We start from the raw sequence: 20,830 nt of genomic DNA on the forward strand, positions 1-20,830 counted from the left end.
CCGATACTCGATAAATCTATCCAAGCGTGATAGACGAGCCGAGGTGTGCAGGTTGGCTTTAGCTTGGCATGCCGGTGCATCGTCGTGGTGCATTCGAGAGAAAGAAAGAGAGAGAAAGAGAGAGAAAGAGAGAGAAAGATAGTATGGACGAGCATGCACGTCTCTTCGTCGATGCACCTTCACCTGGTAATCGTTTGTAGATGAATCTCACCGCGTGCTGCTGATTCTCTCTCTCTCTTTCTTTTTATTTTTTTTTCTTAATACTTATTTTTTCTATTATCATTCTCCAAAAATAAATGATAGATTTATTTATAGAGAGAGAAAGAGAGGAAGAAAGAGAAATATGCTAAGTGTGAAGGATCATGGGTATTATTCAGCTCCTCATAGCTGCTGTTCCTTTATATTTATGAATAGTTGTTTAACATGCACTCAAGTGAACGTTCATAAACATAATCTTAGAGTTTCGTACTTAGCTATAACAGAGAGTGAGAGAGAGAAAAATCATCAATAATTCCTTCAATCAAATTCGAACAATCCTTAGATATTTTATAAGAACTTTATTAAACATTAGCTAAGTTCAATTTGATGTGAGATAAGTAAACACTTTTTGATAGGTTTATTCAACAACATTCTGGACCAAGTTGCATAACGCAAGTTGCATCGGTATGCAACGTGGTAGTCTTTAATTGCTGGAACATCGTTATTACAAAGCCTTCAAGTGATCGTACATATGTATTACTTTGCTAGTAGTATATCCAGGAAGATAAGGAGTTACGTGCCACGCACCTGCATACGTACGAATTTAAACGCACACCCACAGCATTAAATAAACGCGTTGTCCCTTTTATACGTATATATATTTATATGTATATCTGTAGATATATACATTTATATATATACACATACACACACAGACATATATATATATATATATATATAGGAGATGTTATACATATGTGTACGCGCGAGCACGATCGAGATACGAGCGAGAACGTTCACGTCTATGTAGATATACCTTCTCTCGTATCGTTCGCACACTAATCTTCGGGATAATGTATTCTGCGGCTCGAAGATACGGCCTTACCGCTGTGCGGCCGATCGCATTGCACCAGCACCGCAACAACGATCCTAAGGCTTGCGGAACGAAGGTCGAAACGGATTATTGCTTGCTTCGTTCCTACCCAAGATCTCGATTAAAGTCGACAATATTTTCATAATCCTTTCTTTTCTTTTCTGTTGGTCATAATATGTATTTTTCTTTTTATATTATTTTTCTATTTTCTTTTTAGGATTTAGGTTCCCGCATAAAGTTTCTTTTGACTTTACCCGAACAAAGTAGAAGGTTGCCCGTCGCGTCTAGATGGGGTGAAACGGTTAATTAATTACCCTTCGTTCATATTGCACACCTCGTTAGTCGGTGGCCGGGTGGAATATCTCAAGCACGTCGAGAAGCACGACCGATCGCGTAATCGGCCTCTCCTCCGTATTCCATAAATGGTTAGGAGTAACGAGAAAAAGCGAGGGACACTCGGTTGACACAGGCCTACTACTACTACTATTACTACTACTACTATTCTCTACTGTTACTATTACTAGGGATCGCTTTAGTCGAGATAAATTCGTTCGACTCGAAAATCTTTTTAGCTCCCATTTATGTTATATATATTAAAAAATCTTGAAAAGTACAATATGTTTGACAAAAAAAAAAAAAAAAGACAGAAAAAAAATAAGGAAAAAAATAGGGCACACCCGTTGAAAAGAAGGAGTGTTTTAACGCAAAAACACGATTATTTGATACCTTTCAATATATTTTCCATTTCCGATCATAGGAAATTTCTTAATGGTTTAAGTTAGACCATTCTAACGAAACTTACACGATCGATAGAACTAGGATAAATGATTTTTCTTCAAAACTTCTCGTCTAAGAGGTAGTAGGTTCGTGTATCTTGATCGAAGGGAGCGAGAAGGTGGACTAATCTAGTTACGATGTCAGATCGATATTTTAGTAAAGCATTTAATGAAGCACGGAAACGGTTAGGTTAGCGTAGCTAACTCCAACCAGCTATGTATACTTCTATTTTTGGAGATAATGGCAGTTCCTGTCCATTGCCGGACCCAGAAGCTCGTTATTTCCCTCTAGAATTGCTACCTTAGCCGTTGCCTTTCGATACCACTTTGGCATTATTGCCCGGTGTCCGATCAAGATGGACCGTTTCTATTACCACGTCTCGTACACTCGACAACGTCTCCTCGTCGTATTCTCCTTATTTTTGACTCGAAAATGGCACGCGGCTTACGTTTTCCGTTCAAATCTTTTCATTTTGTCCTTTCATTTTAATATCATTCATTTTTTAATATATATAGTACATGTGTGTTAGTATGTATACGTAACTTTATCGAATTCCATGTGAAATTTATTCCACAAGAGACATTAGCAAATTCTTAATACACCTTTATCCTTTGTTGCACTTCGATTTGCATTATAATACGATACTCGAGTGTAATGCTTGTTCGATGCCACCGTTCGAACGCATACTCGACGCAAAGTACTCAACAATTATGTAAATTTCTACCGACATGTGAGAGTTAAATATACAAGAAGAAAGAGAAAGAGAGAGAGAGAGAGAGAGAGAGAGAGAGAGAGAGAGAGAGTGCATCGAACTGTAATATTATCGAAACGCAAGATGTGCTTGTAGTCTCCGTCGCAGGTGTTGAATCAAAAAGAAAAAAAGAAAGAAATTGTACGAACCATCTGTGAATCTTTTTAAACGACAGGCACAAAGATAAAGACCTTAACCGAGGCTCGTTTATTGGCGAATCCTCTGCTAAGAAGGATCCTTTCCTTCCGTGATTCGAACTTTCACATCGTAAGAGAGTGGTATCGTGTTACAGGTGTGCGGGGTCGAATGCCGTTTAAGTTTTACGAGGTTAATGTGCAAAGGCATCGTCGTCGTGCTCCTAGCGCCGGTACCTTTACCTATATGCGTCTTATATCTATGTGTAAGAAAGACTCATACAGATATACATACATAGATATCAGAAGCAAAGGGGAAATAGACGGTTACGGAGAGAGACAGGTGGAAGAACTATATACGTAGAGTCGAGTCGACGTTTAAACACGGTAAAGTTAACGTCGTGATGAATTATACTGCTCGATAAGGTCGTGTGCGTTAATTTATTATCCATGTAATTTCCGTCCTTTTCCTATAGTACGCCTACTTCTCTTGCCCTTTCTCTCTCTCTCTCTCTCTCTCTCTCTCTCTCTCTCTTTCTTTCTTCCTTTTGGAAAGAAATTGAGAGAGAAAAATTGTTTCAAGTTGGAGGATTACTGCTTTGGGGGATTCTGCTTGCCATCCGATGAAGAACGAAAAAGAAAAGATAGCGTGTAAAAATATTTAATTTATTAGTCATGCCTGTTTGAAAAATTCTCATAGGGACCCCTACGTACAGGTGGGATACCTTCTACTTAGCGCGTGCTCGCTCCTTTTCTTGGCAGTAGAAGTACGCAGGTGAAACAGGCTTGGCTTTTTCTTACGAAGGTTAAACACCTGCGACAATGCTTCTCGACGCCCTGAACTTCGATGTCGTGACCTTTTCCTCCGACCGGTACTGATCCTCTATGTATGCACATGCCAGCTCGTCTATGTGTTCCCTCTTTCTGTAGGTGTGTCGAAACGATACCTTTCATCGACTTGATATTGGATACTTTGCTAGATATATTGCTAAGTATGTTAATCGAAGGTTCTATAATACTTTGTTTGAAGAAACTTTGTCTCGATCGTTCTCGAAAAGTAGATCGAAGATCTATAGATTAGGATTACCGTGATACCGAGAGACGGCAAGTTAAAGAAGTAAAAAAATTAAAAAAAAAAAAAAAAATAATAAAAAAAGAAAAGAGAAGAAAAGGCTAAATAAATTACACGAGTGTTGCCAGAGATAAAATCAATTTAGAAAGGATTTATTTAGAAATAAACGGGAAAGTACGTGCGAACTTTTTGAAAAAATTCGTTCGCGTCAATGACGAGACGAGTCGATTAAGAAAGTAGTATAAATCCGCGATTAGCAAGACACGCGTTATATTCTCGATAGTGGAGTCAGCCGTGGAAAAGAAAGAATCCTCGGCTTTACAGGCTCGCACAAGATCGGTGTGTACATAGATACATACATACTTGATATCCCTTTCATTGCATCCTTCATTATACTCGCTTATAGTACTCGCTTATAGCGCTACGTAATCTCGGTCGCATCTCTGATTTCAATCTATGCACTTACAACGCTCAGCACGCGAACGATCTACAAATCAGGCACTGTACTTATTTCTTTTCATTATTCGTTTTCTTCTCTTTTCTTCTATTTCTCGCGTGTATATTATCGACTTCTCTTTCTACGCACGTGTTACGTAATTTGCGTGAGTTATTGGTCCCGAGGTAGGTCCACTTCTCGATACAGGTATCGGGAGCATTCACAGGACAAACGGTTAAGAGAACGCGAAAGGAAGTCGAGGGGGATCCTTTCTCAAGAGCTTACAACAAATACGAGTGGGAGAGACGAGGAGATGGAGGAGGAGTAGGAGGAGAGAAAGAAGGCAGAATTTTTTTTCGGTAAAACTCTTAACCATTTGATTTTCCATCCGAGAACTAAACAAACCGTAGGATATATATATATATATATATTTCGAAACGATCGGTGATATATTTACTACTAACGATATTCGGACTTATTTTTTTCCCCTCTTTTTCTTTTCCTTTTTTCTTTTTTCTCTTTCTTTCAGTCTTTTGCCTCTATTACTTCTCCAGGGATAACACAGATCTGATCGGAATCGCATGGCTCCCACGAGACGCCTCTTGTGTATACGATTAACCGTAAACGGATAAATATTACGGCCGGTAGTTCGTTCGGTCCAGCATACAGACGCTGCTACGGGAAATTAATTAATTATCGCAAAACGGACGAGTGCCGATTGTCGTTGTTGCAAAAGAGAACCCGACGCACTACTACTCGTCAAAGGAATGCCCGACGTAGTAGAGAGACACGCTACCGTATCTACGTCTTTCGGTTGAATTTCTTAAGATTCTAGCAGGATCGGTTCCGCATGAAACATGCCGATTTAGAAAGGTAACCCATGTTTTTCTCGATCGCGTTAAAGATTTGTCGATGGCGAGAGCCGCATATACCTACGATTGCATTTTTTTTTGAATCAATGTTAGCATATATATACGGTAAATAATCGGTCTCGTTAAATTCTATAACCTTCGTATATTTCCCATAAATGAATCGGTAGTCTTCAATAATAATATCGATATATCGACGAAACGATCGATGTTTTGATCTATGAACGAGCTTGTCCTTCGAGGATTACGATACATTGAATTATAGACAGAAAGAAAGAGAACAATGCAAGGCGATGCGATAATCATATTGCACAAGGTAGTTTGTCTCGCTCAAGGCTACTTGCTTTTCCACTGGAATGAGATTATTTTCCTCAAAAGGTAATAATCGACGTAAACGTAGTCCGGGAGTTTAACCGTGAGCTTCCCACGTTACAAAGATTTATTAAATTCTCTAGCGAGAGAAAAAAAATACATGGAATAAAAAGAATTAAAGAAAAGAAAAAAAAAGAAAAAAAAGAAAAAAAAAAAGAGGCATACGCGCATGGATAGTAGTCCTCGTGGTCGCAGGCAACCGTTTGTTACATCCTAAGCAAAACGTCGAGATCTCACGAACATCCAAGTGACGTTGTTTGCAACCATGAAAATACCATAAATCACGCTCCCGGTCTAACCTTTTTTCTTCATTCTAATGGAGCGAACAGTTCGTTAAATTTCACGATTCGCGCGTTAAACGAGATGCTCTAACGGATAATGTCCTTTGCTTCGTTTATTACAACTCTTATCGAGATCCTCGTTGACTAGGAGAATGAGAGCGTTAGGTGCGAAACGAAGAATTAACTTCTTTGCATTTCGCATAGGTTTGTATAAGCAAGTACCTAACCTTCCATTAACTTTCGGACAAACCCGAAAGGCCTATTTTCTACTTGGAGTTTAAATGCAACGACAATTTAGATAAACGATTCTCGATATTTAACGAGACGAGCTCGGATATTCGAGTTTGAGCTCTCCTTAGGAGTCAAGTGAAAGCAAATAACGAGGATGGAGAAAAAAAAAGTTCACCGAAAGTGGGGTACGGATTTGACGGTGCAATTTGGGCCACGGCAAATTATCTTCTATGTATTTCTTTCTCTCTTTCTCTGTCTATCCATCTACTTCTTTTTTTTTCTATTTTTTTTTTTTTTTTCTGTAATACTCGTCAAAGTAATAGATCCAATTTAAGAGGCAATCTCGAGGCCCACGGACGACGACGACGACGACGACGACGACGACGACGACGACGACGACGACGACGACGAGATTCTCCTAGTTTTGCTTGAAACTACATTCGGTTTCTACATTCGTTCTGTTCTATATGCTTCCTTCACCAGGTTCCTTCATCAATGACCCAATCCAGCCTTAAGACGACTCCCTAGACACGATTTGTCAATCCACTTGGCGTCCATTACAACGCGAATTGGACGAAGTTACATCGACGTGAGTTTATTATCGACAAAAATAACCGAATAAATTGTTCCAGGATTTTGATCAAACTAATTATTGACGAATGATGGAATTTTGGGTTAAATTGAACTTAAATCTTTTTTTATAAAACGTAAATGAGAATATTTTATATAACGGTGTGGATTATATTCTTCTCTTTTATCTATGTATTATTTCTTTATCTTTTTTTATCAAAGAAGAAGAAAGGAAAGTTTCAACAATAGGTACATTATCTAAACATTTATTACATAGATAGTTTCTCGCACAATGAATGCTTTCCCACGGTTGATTGTCCTTTCAAAAATGCGTCCTCTCCCATAATGGGGTTCTTTTTGATTTTCAAAGCCATCAATTTTTGAAATGAAACTTCTTTTGAGTGGGTATCGAAAATTTTCAAGTTAAATAAAAAATGAAAGGTTTTGAGAAGAATGGTGGATTAGTAACGGGGAAATATCGATCGGGTAAGCAAAATAAATATTTAAAGCATGTTATGTACGCCTACTTTTAAGTCTTAAGAATCGATCATTCTTTATTTTTTATATCGTAAGGGATTATAAGATAGTATACGTCTATGATGTTTATGTGTGCAAGTGTGTATTAATTATTAACGTAACGAGAGACAAATGAGATAATTTAAGATAGTTCGTTCGTTGTCAAGCATTGGATATGAATTATCACCTAACAAGTATTATTGAACTTCGCCACTCTCTGACGCATATTTCGAGAACATTCGATCCATATCCAAATCTGATCGTTCACATGACAACGGACAAACTATCATGAATCGTTCATTTGTCCTCTTAACGTCAATTAAATCGTTGACGTATTTAGAATAATATTGAATAATTCAATAAAATTATTAAGATAAACAAACTTAAGTTTTATTTAAGTCACGTAAATAAATTCCACGTGCTGTAATTTTTTCTTTTTCCACAAAATATCACTTTTGATTTTCTTTCTTTCACGATAAGTTTGATGTATTTATATTTGCGTGTCCATATGTAATCCATCTAAATGTATTTTCTAAGCGAAAGCGATTGCAAAGAGATTGAAAGTGGAGCATTGCCAGTGACGCTCAACTGTGCGCTTTTTTCCAATCTCGATGTTCATAATTTTCATATCTCAAGATAAAATGTTGAATAATATCCATGAAAGATAAATTCTAGAAAATCAAATAGAACGTATACGTATCGTAATCTAAATCTAAATTTGATTTCGTAATATTAACCAATAACACTTTGATATTCGAAAATGGAAAGATAGAGCATGCAATTTTCTACGAAGGGTTTCTTTTTACTCTTCGAAGGAACGAGAGAGTGAACGGCGAGCGTGCGATCAGAAGGAAGGATCGTCCTTGAGAGAAGGTACAAGTCCGTTTTTAAGATATCGTCTGGGAAGAAGTCGATATTGCGAGATCAAAATCCATTCGTCTTAACTTGGACGAAAGAGTATTAACAGAGCATGAGAAAGAAACATGCAGAAATTATTATTATTATTATTGTTATTATTATTATTATTATTATTATTGTTATTATATACTTCCTGATAGATTGACTACGTATATACATAAATTATAACTATAACATTTCGATTGAATATTAGAAAGACCAAAAGAGATCACGATAACTCGTAAAATGATCGCTAATCTTGCAAAATAAATTCATCAAAGTAGTAGAACATTTGCGTTGATAGAGACGAGTTGTAAGAAAAAGTAGGTCACAACGAAAGGTTTTTAATTACGTTCTCGATGGACTTAGAAAGAAAAAAAAGAAGATATATTATATAAGATATAAGAACAAGAATAGAATATAGAGAGGATTCTAACAAGACGTTTCTAACGTTCATCATCTCGTCGTATTCTAAATGAAAACAAAACAGATCCCTCTTACTTTGAAAACGTTAGCACGTTCGTCGTGGATAGACAACGACATCTTCGTCGTTGTCATCGTCCTCGTCGTTAGTTGTAAGAAGAAGAAATAGAAGAAGAAGGAGTAGAAGAGGAAGAAGAAGTGAAGGTAACGGGCTTTCGAGCATCGACGATCTTGCAAAAAGTCTTGGAGTCAATTTGTCGTCGAGTCGATTGACTTTCGATCTCTCGAGCGTACCTAAACGAGAGATATCGAGGATGATTTTAGAAAACTACGATATTGCGAGACATTTCGTTGTTAATCTTTTCTTCTTATAGATAAATAGATATAAGTAGGAACGAATAGAAGAGATACATAGATAGAGAGTACGAATTGTATTAGTAAGGTGTCCATGATCGGTGACGTTATTTCTTGAATTCTCACGGCGCGTGGATTGGAAAGTAGCGATCACTGAGTATGTTTATACAGTTTTCTACCGTCGCGAAGGGAATAGCGATGTTTAAAGAGAGGCAAAAGTGTTCCTCCGACTTGCGAAATCGGATCGCCTTCGATTTACTCGAGCGAACAGGTACACCTATATACCTTGCCACATGTTTCAGATGCAAATGCAAGGTGCGGAGAATAGTCAGCGCGTGCTTATTCTATTTCTCTTTTCATTCTTTCTTTCTTCACTTTTTTCTTTTTTTTTCTTTTCTTTATTCTATCCTATTTGTGTATATAAAACTGTACTTCAAGATTTTCGTCGTTTACCATCGTCTTCTTTTAAGACACGTTTTAGTTGCATCGTATATAAAAGACAGAGAAATATCCATGGAGAGTTCTCTCCATTGTTTGTTACCCGTTTGTTTCTCCGCGAAACTGCGCGAATCACGTTTTTCCGTGATTCGATTCGGTAAGATGTAAACCGGGACGTGTGCACATGTCTCGATGTTAGGAGGCTTATCGTCGACGAGACAGCACGAGTCTCCTATCTCCGATCGATCGTCGCACAACCAGTCTTTATCCTGGTTAAACCCTCTCATCCTAAGCAAGACTAAATCGCAGCAGGAAAATAAATTTCGTCTTATTGTACAATAAAACATTTTATATTCATATTTTTATTTAAACAATTTTTAGTATTTCTTTCTTCTTTTTTCTTTTCTTAAAATGTCATGTAAATAAAGGATTATTACACATCGTGAAAAAATTTAATGTAGTTTCTCGACGATGATTGTAATTTGATTCGAGATGTATAAAAAAATACTTCCAAAAGAAGACCATGAAATTTTAAAGGAGGAGAAAAAATGAGGTACCGTTACGAGACTCGTCCTTATCGGAAACGCCTTGTAAATGTTAATTTAGTATGGAATCTTTGGCGTATTATTTTATCTTCTTAAGAATATATCGTTTTGCAATTTAAAGTGAAATAAAATTGTATGGGAGAAACAGGTGCTCGTATAAAAGGGCGGCGAATATTTTCTTATCTCTTGACGAACACGTGTTCTATTATCGTCATTTAATTATTATTTAATTACTCGCTCCAGATTTCCAATTGGTGAACTTTACAAAATGTATCTTTTATCTTTTCTCCTTATTGCCCTTTTTCCTCTTTTTCTTCTTCATCATTGGTTTTATATATCTCCGTCTGTTTTTCTTTTATTAGATATATAAACATCGTCCATTGCGATAATTCATAGATGTCATATCGTAAAAAAACAGATAATTTTAACATTCTCGCGACAAGTTTTAATACCATCGTCCACTCAATCCTCATTTATATCCACAAGAACTCTAAAATTTGTTTCAAGAACATTAACAACGTATTCAACGCCATTTTATTTGATACATTTTACGATACGGAATTACATCATTGTTTCTGATATTATTTCTCGTCATAAGTAGTATCCCTAATTTTCGTATAAAATTAATTACAAAATATTCAATGACTGAAGTTTTTCAAAATTTTAATTAGTTACAATATTAACAAATGTTATTCAAATTACTTATTACGGGAATATATTAAAAATAATAACATAGAATAAACAAAAGTGAGGTTTTTTTTTTAAATTATATAAATATATCGTTACAAATTTATTAGCTAGAACTGATCCGAACTGAGCAAATCTGAACTCAACTGCCGTATTACATATCGCTTTTCTTTTATATTCTTTTATCATTCCCGAGACTCCCCGACCATTCTCAAACATAACATCTGGACTATTCTTTTACTTCTAATAAAGAATGCTCGAAAGGTTTCGATTCACTGAAACATTAGTCGACACAAACTTACAAGCGATATTGCTTAAACAAACAAACAAACAAACAAACAAACCAATGAGGTTCCCGCCTAGAGAAACGATCTATCTCATCGTACACTATTTTACAATTCTCAACACGAAAAGGTCTAATGTAAATTATTTGGAAAGCAAGAAAAATAGTACCTTCGAGTAGGGTATATCTCGATTTAATTTCCTGTCAGTTAAATCGTGCTCTTCTTTCTCTCCGTTGTTGTTAGATGCCATTTAATCGTCAGCTGCCATGCGATCGATGGAGAGAACAGTAGAAACTTAACCGGGATCGAGATCGATTTAACGGCACAGGTGATCCACGTCTACGATGCACCGCTAAAGAAGACGAAGAGTAGAACGAAGTAGTAGAAGAAGAAAAAGAAGCAACGAAAAGAGGGGTAAAGGGAGGAATAGAAGAAAAATCAGTCGCAATCTACATACATCGCGGGGTCATATTAGAAGTAACGAGAAAGCGGGTCGGGAGCCACGCGCAATTTACGAGCAATAAGCGAGCCTCTGGATCTTGCTGGTAGAAAAAGATTGAAAGAGAGAGAGAGAGAGAGAGAGAGAGAAGAGACGTCGTTAGGATCGGAATATGCACGGCCACGACCTCGGTAAGCTCCAAGTCGGTTCACCTTTCCTCGACGACTCTTCATCCGTGCCTCGACCCACTCTCTTCTTCTTCTTCTTCTTCTTCTCCTGCTCTTCGTCTTCTTCTTCGTCTTCTTCCTCGTCTTCTCTAGCTTCAAGCGCACCTTCACCAAAGACTTGCGTATGTATATGCGCTTTTGCGCACCGATTTACTACCCGCTGCACTCGATTTCTCGGAAACTAAGGCTAGGAAGACGACGCGTTTGTTGATTTACATCAAGATATGTCAGTACTTGTCATCTAAGACGTTACTTCTATTTCCTATTGACTGATTATATTTAAATTATTTCTTAACATTTTAGAGTAAAAAATGATGATATTCGAAACAGATATCACGTGTGGTTTTGTTGGAATATTTGAAAGATGTTTAACATAGATGAATATAACTTAGATTATAGTTCCTCGTAAAAGATCCGATATGCAAAATAAATTTTTAAATTTCGTTTGATGATCTTTCTTGGTGTTTATCGTATACTTGTATTTCCTGGAACGGGTCTCTAACTTGTCATATTTTTGTTTTGTTTTGTTTCAGATTGAAAAAGACTTTATACGTAGACGGAAATGTTTGGAAAGAGAAGAGAGAAGGTATTCCTCTTGACGGAATCAACTTGGAACGGTGTACGTACTCAACGTCATTCGAGAAGTAGGAGGATGCATCGCGCAAGCTTGGAGAGTCTCACGTTGACCGGCTTGGCTTCGGTTCGAGGTGAGGAACGGAGAGAAGAGAAGCTTGTGTGTATCCGGAGCCGCGACATGGAAATAGTCGCGATAAATCGCTCGCTACGAACTATTCCATTATAAAGCAGCATGCCTCGAGGTAACATGGCCGCGTAAGACGTGGCTTTGTGCACGGCGCACCTACCTGCATGTGCATTGGCTTCTGCCCGTGCCGACAGCCGGTACACAACCGCCTTTAAAACCTTCTATTTCTTTCTCTCTTCTTATTTCTTTCTTTCCAGAGAAATTTTTCTTTTTATTCTTAGGAAGAGTAGGATTTCCCTGAAAGCTTTCTACGTTACTTCTGTGAACGAATCGTCCCTTTTATTGTCTTTATCGAGATCGATCGGATAAGACAGGACAGGACAGGACAGGACAGGACAGGACAGGACAGGACAGGACAGGACAGGACAGGACAGGACAGGACAGGGCAGTAGAGTCATCGACTATGGTCTTTTAGAAAGTATAGTCTTTAACCAAGTATAAGAAAGATCATAACTCTTCTCTTATTTTCTTGATTTCTTTCTTTATTTATTTCCAAGGAACAGGATTTTCTTCGTAGGAAAGATTTTTCTTTTCTCTACTCGCATATCGTAAAGTCTTGGTAGACGCAACCAGACGCAAGCTTAAAGGTACTCTGAACGCAGAAGAAACGGCAAGGAGGTACGGCTGTTATTACTCGCGCAGATTGATGGAATCAAGTAACCGGTCATTTCGCGGGGGGAATCAGTGAGAATTAATACCAGGCTATTAATTTCTCTCGGCTTACAGTCGATTCCCGCCGGTTTCAGTCCGTGCAACGTGCAACGTGCGCTTCGAGAGGAAGAACATCGCTTGGTGTACGAGTAAACAGCTTCGAGGATCCTCTTTTGTATGAACTATCTTTCTTTCTCTCCCTCTCTCTCTCTCCCTCTCTATCTTCATACGTGATTTAGACAAGGTTTTTACGAGTACGGGTCTACGAAGAGTCTTGAACCCTAACGCGAACCGTTGCCTCGACGCTGCGTGCCTGATGAACGTCGGAGCCTTACAGTGTGAATTTATGCCAGGGTATTAATTATGCGATCGAGTTCTGCGTTTTGCCTACTAGATCTTCGATCTGTACATGGATTCCTCGTATCGATTCTATCGTTGATTAAAGCGAGGGAGATGATGAAGGAGTTTTGGATTAGGAACGCTCTATAGCTACACGATCATCTTCCGTAATAAGAAAAAGAAGAAGTAAAAGAAGAAGAAGAAGAAGAAGAAGAAGAAGAAGAATCTGAAATTTACTCTGTAAATTTGTGAAAAAATTAGTTTTAGTTAATTTGATAAGAAAAGAAAAAAATCTAGAGTATTGAAAGTTCTTTCTCGTTTCATCGTCCGTCCTGCATCGTGTAGTTAAAGCGGTGATTACGAAAGCAAAGGTCATTACGATCTCGTACCACCGTAAAATACTCCATCGTCGAGGTTAAGCTTTATTTACTCTCGGCAAGTCCGTGAGCCGTGTTGGACAAAGTTGCCGGTACAGGATTCTCATAAACATAGGCTTTCAGCGATGAGAAAAGAAAAATCAGTGAGAGCTCCACGCGAACGCAAGCTGCGGAACGAGTAGAGTAGACACGAGGTAGACGCCAGGCAGACACCACCACCAACGTGAGGATCCGTCTCTCATAACAGACCCGTCAGCGTCTTTGAGATCTACCAAGAACGATCTTCTCTTCTTCTACTAATCGTACTTTCTATCCTCCTTCGTAAGACGGTAGGCACTTTAAAGAAAACACCATACCACCTTCTCCCTTCCTCTTTATCTTCCTATCCATCTATCTATCTATCTGTCTATCTATCTATCTATTTATCTGTATCTTTCTATATTTAACTTGTTTTTGTTTTGTATTTCTTCTTTTATTTTCCTCGTGGAATAATATATAGGTGTATAAGCGTCACTTTTCCCAACGGAGCACTTCGATTTTCAGTGTAAATGCAAAATCATGCGTAATTTATGCTGGCAAGCGACACGCCTTGCCACGAGAATCCCCGCGGCGAACTTACAACGGCTTCATAAAGAGCCTGCCGTGTTGTTGGGCTGCTGCGAGTATCGCTCTAACACTTTGCACCAACCTTTATATTAATCCTACTTTATATATTTGATTTTTTTTACTTACTTCCGATAAGCGATCAACATTTGACTAGTATAAAAGTAGATAATAGATCTTTTACCTAATTTAATTCGATCGTATTAGTTACGACGATATATAAATTTATATAAGTGAAAATTAAACGAAAATCGATCAAATTTATTTGTAAGATTTTTCTTTCATAGGTACAAATCAAACTACCATAATCGTAATACAGTTTCAATGGATAACGATCGTAAAACGTTGTGTATTTAAATAGGATATATGGTAGGAAATATCTACACATATACGGTCTGTCTCTCTTTCTCTTTCAATGGCGATAGCGATGGCGATAGCGATGGCGGCCTTTCGGACGGGGGAGCACCAAATTGAGTGCCGCTTGATCGAGAGCCTTTCCATCGATCTTGACGTCTAACAGCATCGACTGAAATACTACTCGAGTATCGTGCTCGCGTTCCAATGGAGAACCGTGTCTACCTAAATGGGAAGCTAATTGCGTTGGAAGTGGACAGGTGGAAGGATCATTCGTCCAGTCTAGGCTCGCTAATGAGTCGCCAAAATGGACTACTCTCAACGTTACTGCTCTGTGATATACAAAGTGTAGCCCTCTTGTCTTTCGATGGCGAACCACTTATTACAAAAAGCCAAAGGCGATTGACGATGACGACAACGACCATAACTAAAACTACGACGAATCTACGAATTTAAAATCGTAAATATAAATCGTCACGCCTTTTAAATCGATTCTTATTTCATGCTCGCGCCACTAGACAAAATTAAACGACTGAGTTTGCTGCAAAGGGGAAGAATTCTCTACCGTTTTTCCCACGGCTTAAAAGATTGGTATATGCGTAACATTAAAACTATCTACTTACTTGTCGCAATTAGGTAGATTGGAATTCGAATTTTTACGTTAAATCCTCGAGGCGCAACCTTGCTAAACGCGCACGAGTTTATTTGAAAGCAGCTATAAATCAGAGTGTGGTTATATAGACTTAGCCACCAAACGAAAAAAAATTTCTTTTTTTTTTTTTTACCTAGTAGTCGCGACAAGTCTACGGACTACTGCTTATAAATATATACTCGAAGAATTGAATTATAATGTCTTCAGGTTGCGTAAAAGCCAGCTCGTAATTCACGCTTCGACGGTAAAAAGGGCTAAGAAATAGATACCAATTGCTCCTACGATTCGATGTTGTTCTAAGTCGAGTTTCATTTCCTCTTGGACGTTTCAACGTTCAAACGAGTTTTGTCATTTTGCTATCTTGCTATCTCTTTTTCTTTTTTTTTTTTTTTCATCTCTTACCTTAAATACTTAATAAATCGTCCGATTTGTACTGTCCCTCGTTTTGCCAATCGAAATCTTTTGAATATTTATGATCTTGTATTATTATGCGTGGAAATCTTTTCAACGATGTAACTTTAAAAAATATTGCGAAATTGATGTTAATTTAAAACAAAACAAACAAATAATATCAGTAATCTTTAATTGTATTGTGACAGGATATAAATTGACAAAATTAATAGCAAATATTGTGTATACATTTAAAGAATTACTATAAAAAATTTAATTCCAAATAGTAAAATCTTCACCCAAGAAAAAAATAATTTTACGTAAATTTTGTCATTGTTTAACATAAAAGGAATAGACTCACCGATTGAATCTGGTATCCTCGAGAGAAATATAAGCAAACTGGAAGGAGTCACACTTACCTATAACAAATAAATTAAAAAATATCATTCAAGAGGGTTCTCAAATTAGACTATAAAGAGAGACTTAGGTTAACTAATTCTCTAGTATGATCTAAACGGTGTGTTTTCAATCGAGGATACTCGGCTTACGGAAGGGAGAAGGATTAAGGATAACGATCACTACTTGGAGGAGTTAACAACTATATAGAATACCTTTTCGATTATATCGTTGGAAGGTTAATACAAAGGACTCGCAGATTATCTCCGTTTGGGATGCGCAGAAAGTAGCCGGACCGTATTTGGTACTACCTAAAATTACGATCGCTTGCTTGCTTGCTTGAGAATCTAAGAGAGGTAGCTTTATTCTATGGTTACTACCGTACTTGTGTACATTTTAGGATCTACCTAATGGTTCCCATATATAATGTGTTTACGCGAATTGCGTTATACGTTTAAGCCGGGAAATTATTTCCCTCGTGTTTTCTCATAAATATAGTAAAAGAGAGATGAGAATATTGAGAGAGAGAGAGAAGGAGAGAGAGAGAGAGAGAAGGAGAGAGAGAGAGTGGGAGTGAGAGAGTGTATTATACACGTAGAAGATCATCGAGCTCTCGTAGCACCTGCGCCCGATCGTCCGTTAACCGAGCAGGAAAATTATCGTCCGATTCGCCTTGGATATTAGTTAGAAGTTTATATCTATATCGACGATTATAATCGGATCTGAATCACGTTTCTAGCCTCGTTAGCATCGCGCGTATCGTTCTAAAGCAAAGCCGAGGTGTTCCCTTACCGCCTTGCCCGTCCAGATAGAGAATCTTCTTGTTCGAGTCGCTTGTTCTCCACCGATTACATCGCTATGTATATTTATCGTTGCTACGCGTTCACGACGTGCCGCGATCTTCTTCTTCTTCTTCTTCTTCTTCTCCTTACTTCTTTTCTTATTTTTTTTTTTCTTTCTTTTTTCCTCTCTCTCTCTCTCTCTCTCTCTCTCTATCTCTGTCTTATGCATTCGTGCACATGGATATGCTGATTATGGTGTCTCAGAGACGGAACGTGCGAGCGGTTATTCAAAGACTCGCAAAACGAACAAATGGAATCGCTTGAGTGGTTAATTTCGAGATTATATACTTCAGTGATATGGTGTTAGCTTTAACCTTAAAGATTTTTAACAAACTGCCAGAGAGAATAGATTTCACTCTTACTTAAAAGTCTAGTTTGTATCGAAACGATATACGATCTTTGATTGATCTTCGATCGGTCGATCCCCGACGAAGGAATTCTTTTCTGTTAAACTATTATAACCGGCTATCGAATAATGATGAGAAGGATGAGAATTTCCACGAGCTAGAAAGAATGATCGTTCCCTAGAGAGTCGTCCATCGAAGAAACCTTCTCCTCCTCCTCTTCCTCCGCCGCCCCCTCCTCATCCGACTCTTTCCCTTCTCTATTTCTTCTTCTTCTTCATCCTCTTTCGACCTTACCTTTAAGCCAAAGGCCGACTAGTACGTTCGCGTTGGCATAATTGCGCTTTACGATACGGTTCGGGCAACATAATCGTTCGATTAATTAAGGTCAGCTACGTTCGACATCCGGATAATCGATGACCGATCATTACCGTCTATATTAGAAGAATTTAAGGCCTTCGATTACTAACTCTAGAAACGAGATTATTAATTACGACGTTTTCCATCCCTCTTTACCTCTCCTTCACTCTCTCTCTCTTTCTCTCTCTCTTTCTCTCTTTTTTTAACTCTTTCTTTCGTGTTTTGTAAGTAAACAAGGAAACTGGTTCATTACTTTTGCATACGTAATGAGAAACAAGAGTATCGTCTTTTCATTTATTTATATTTGATCATTAATTATAATAATGAATATTCGTACGAGTTCCCTCTCTGACCATTTTACCTCCTTATTATATGCCGAAAGATTTCTCTTCATTATTACCTTTTATATGACGCCAAGCTATCTGTTGCACGACACGTTGTAAATTCAAAACAGGCATGCAACAGTGTAGAATGCCAGTACGAACGGATATATATATAAACATACGTAGAGAGATACTACTCGCTAGTGATTTATGTCGATTTCAAGGGAGGAAAAAGGGATGAGAAATAAGGAAAAAAGAGGAGAAAGAGGAAGAGGAGGAGGAGGAGGAGGTCTACGAGACACGTTCACATCTTTTTCACGCTACAATGATTTACGCGCAGTTCGAGTAAAATGACAATAACTTTTAAATACGCTACTTATATGCATCTTTTTTATTTCTGTTTTTTTCTCTCTCTTTACTAAGATTTGTGTTTTAAGGTAAGTGGTAAATAATTTTGTAGTGGCTTTCATGAATACTACATTGTAGATTCTTTGGATGGATCAAACGAGGAAGCTATTGGCACGATATCAAGGATAAAATAGCGTACAAGACGATTTAAGTTTCGCAGCTCATGGCCGATTACTTGACGCATTTGCGAAAGATGAATCAACGTTTTAATAAATGATCGTGTTCACCATTATGAGGATGGATGGCGAAGTGGATAACCTCGTTCTTCCGGAAAAGGGAAAGTCGGCCTAGGCCGGACCAAGGAGAAAGAAACAGACTTTATCAATACTTATATTCGTCAGCTTGGTATAGAAAAGAAGATGTAAGAAAATTTTGGCTTCCGTTCGACACTTTTATTCATCTTTTATCGTCTACTGATTATTATTAATGATTAATAGAATTCTATAGAATAGTTGGTGTATAATAGCCTATAAAATTGACATGGATATTTTAACAAATGAAGAAAAAAGAATACGTCAAAAAATATGAAAGAAAAAGCGAGAGAGAGATAACTTATGATTATTCAGTATCAATATGTTAGTAGTGTTCGAAGTTGTCTCTTCATTAATTACAACATATTTTAATAACCGATATGTTAGCCGCAAGCGTGTAACGTGCGACACGAGAAAAGTCTCCGATTAGGAAGAACCGCATCTGCCGACATCCATCATCGGCTGTCGTTTCGACGTTGTATTCCTCGTCAGGAAAATTACAAGACTCGCTGGACCGTTCGTTCGTTCGTTCGTTCGTTCGTTCGTTCGTTCGTTCGTTCGTTCGTTCATACGTTTGTTCATATACACGTTCGTACTCTCTCTCTCTCTCTCTCTCTCTCTCTCTTTCTCTCTTTTTCTCCCCACTCTTTGAACAGCAAAGACTTTTTTGTTTTTAGATTACTCCTCCATCTGGCTTTCCTGCGTCAAGTACTAAGTCACTGCAAAAGCAATTAACTTAATTACCACTCGATAAGGCTACGTACCAAAGGTTTCATGAAGATTCGCGTTAAATTATGTACAAGATCGTGTAACTGTACACGCATTAAATATCATGCAAATGATCGGTGAAAATATCTGATATTACTCCTCCTTCTCTCTTACTGAGTTATTTCAATCGACCGTTCGTTCAATACAAGTGTCGATCCTTCGATCATAATAATGTCTTCATTTTTTTTGGCAATATTATCTACATAAAATTGATATAAAAGAAGAAAAATATGAAGTGAAGAAGATGGTGATAAAGCCAGATCGATAAATCGTTCCACCTCTCCGTCCTCGTCTCTCTCACATTATTCAATTGCAGACGCATGTAAATTGGTCTTAATTTCCTGTCTGAAGATTAACGTAGCGTAACACAATACTTAACGTTACTTCGAACTCTTTGTTTTTTTCTTTTATGAGATGAACTACCGGATATAGAAGAAAAGAAGAGTATCGTTCTCTTAACAAACAAATGGTCAACCATGAATTTTACAACGTCTGCTTATTTACATATGCAGATCTCTCAGAGTCGAATTACTCTCTCTCTTTTTCTCTCATTTGAATTTTTTCTCCTTTTACAAACTTTACTCCCACGCTACGCCTTTAAGAAATACTCTCATTTTTTATTTTGCATTAAGAGAACAGAAAAAAGAAATACATGAATAAATCTTCCGTGACTTTTAAAGATCTTAGTATTAGAAGATCTTAATTGCAATAATTATTTATTGATACGAAGAATAAAATTTAGTATCACATTAAACGATCTAATGAAAATAAGATTAGTTATCCAATTTCATGGGATGACTTAAGCTTCACTTGATTTAGATACTAATAAATGTAATACGATATTTAGGAACTAGTTTTACGATTAGATAATAAAATTGCTTATAAACGATCGTTGTAACGAAAGATTGAAGGAATTTAATAATAAAGGTCCTATATACCTTTTATTGGATCAATCACTCGTACCGTTTTAATATCCAAGTTTACTAGAAAATTCGATGGGAAGAAGAAAGCGTGTCGATTATCTCGAAAATGGAATCTTCGAGGTAGTGGCTCGTGAAATTGATGTTCCATAAGAAAACATTATATATTATAGAAGGCATGTTTCGTAAATCGAAAGTGACATAAATATCGTGACACGATCATCGGCCATCATCGAGATCATCGTCGACGAGTAATTCTGACCGTTAAATATTATCGAGATCGATATTCGATGGTGAGAGAAAAGGAATCGGTAAAAGAGAAAGAGAAAGATTGAAAGGGCGGACAGGGTTTGGAAGAAGATGGGGGAGGGGGACGAAGGGAAGAGAAATATCGTAAATAAGGCGTCGTTTCTGCGAAACGGCAGAATTATATTTACGAGCATCGATTCGCATCTAATTATAACGTTGAGAGAGAAAGAGAGAGAGAGAGAGAGAGCAGCAACGGCAGCAGCAAGTAAAGCTCAAAGTGGTGGTGTGTCTCTCACCGCGGGATGTTGCGAAGGAGAAACGTTGACGGGGGCGTTGACACCCACACTATAAGAGTGGACACAATGAAATACACGCGAGAAGATCATCGGCTTCCACGCCCAAAGAAATATCTTCCTTTCTTTCTCTTTATTCTTCTTCTTATTCTTCTTCTTTCTTATTTACCAA

At 37.6% G+C, this 20,830-nt stretch overlaps 1 protein-coding gene and 1 long non-coding RNA gene across 7 annotated transcripts in view; one reads left to right on the forward strand and one right to left on the reverse strand.

The window, feature by feature from the left end:
• Positions 1-20,830, reverse strand: part of LOC107064699 (uncharacterized) — a 230,926-nt gene that overhangs the window by 20,164 nt on the left and 189,932 nt on the right. Inside the window, exon 6 of one of the 2 annotated variants that reach the window (XM_089171330.1) lies at positions 15,866-15,923. The exons of the other annotated variant lie outside the window; for it this stretch is intronic. Coding sequence (XP_089027456.1) covers positions 15,866-15,923 — 58 coding nt within the window. The remainder of the gene's footprint in view (positions 1-15,865; positions 15,924-20,830) is intronic. 2 annotated transcript variants of the gene reach the window in all.
• LOC149032938 (uncharacterized) lies at positions 1,843-20,511 on the forward strand. 5 transcript variants are annotated; one of them, XR_016176153.1, is made up of 5 exons: positions 1,851-7,051; positions 10,953-11,497; positions 11,909-12,082; positions 18,256-18,538; positions 19,106-20,511. It is a non-coding gene; the product is annotated as an uncharacterized LOC149032938 (long non-coding RNA). The 5 variants fall into 5 exon arrangements; XR_016176156.1 differs by having other exon boundaries at positions 1,864-7,051; positions 10,953-11,037; positions 11,932-12,082; XR_016176155.1 differs by lacking the exon at positions 10,953-11,497 and having other exon boundaries at positions 1,866-6,814; positions 6,936-7,051.

This window comes from Polistes dominula, unplaced genomic scaffold (genome assembly GCF_049000335.1).
Source record: "Polistes dominula isolate Pdom_NZ unplaced genomic scaffold, Pdom_raw_medaka contig_31, whole genome shotgun sequence".
In the NCBI taxonomy this organism is placed as follows: Eukaryota; Metazoa; Arthropoda; class Insecta; order Hymenoptera; family Vespidae; genus Polistes; species Polistes dominula.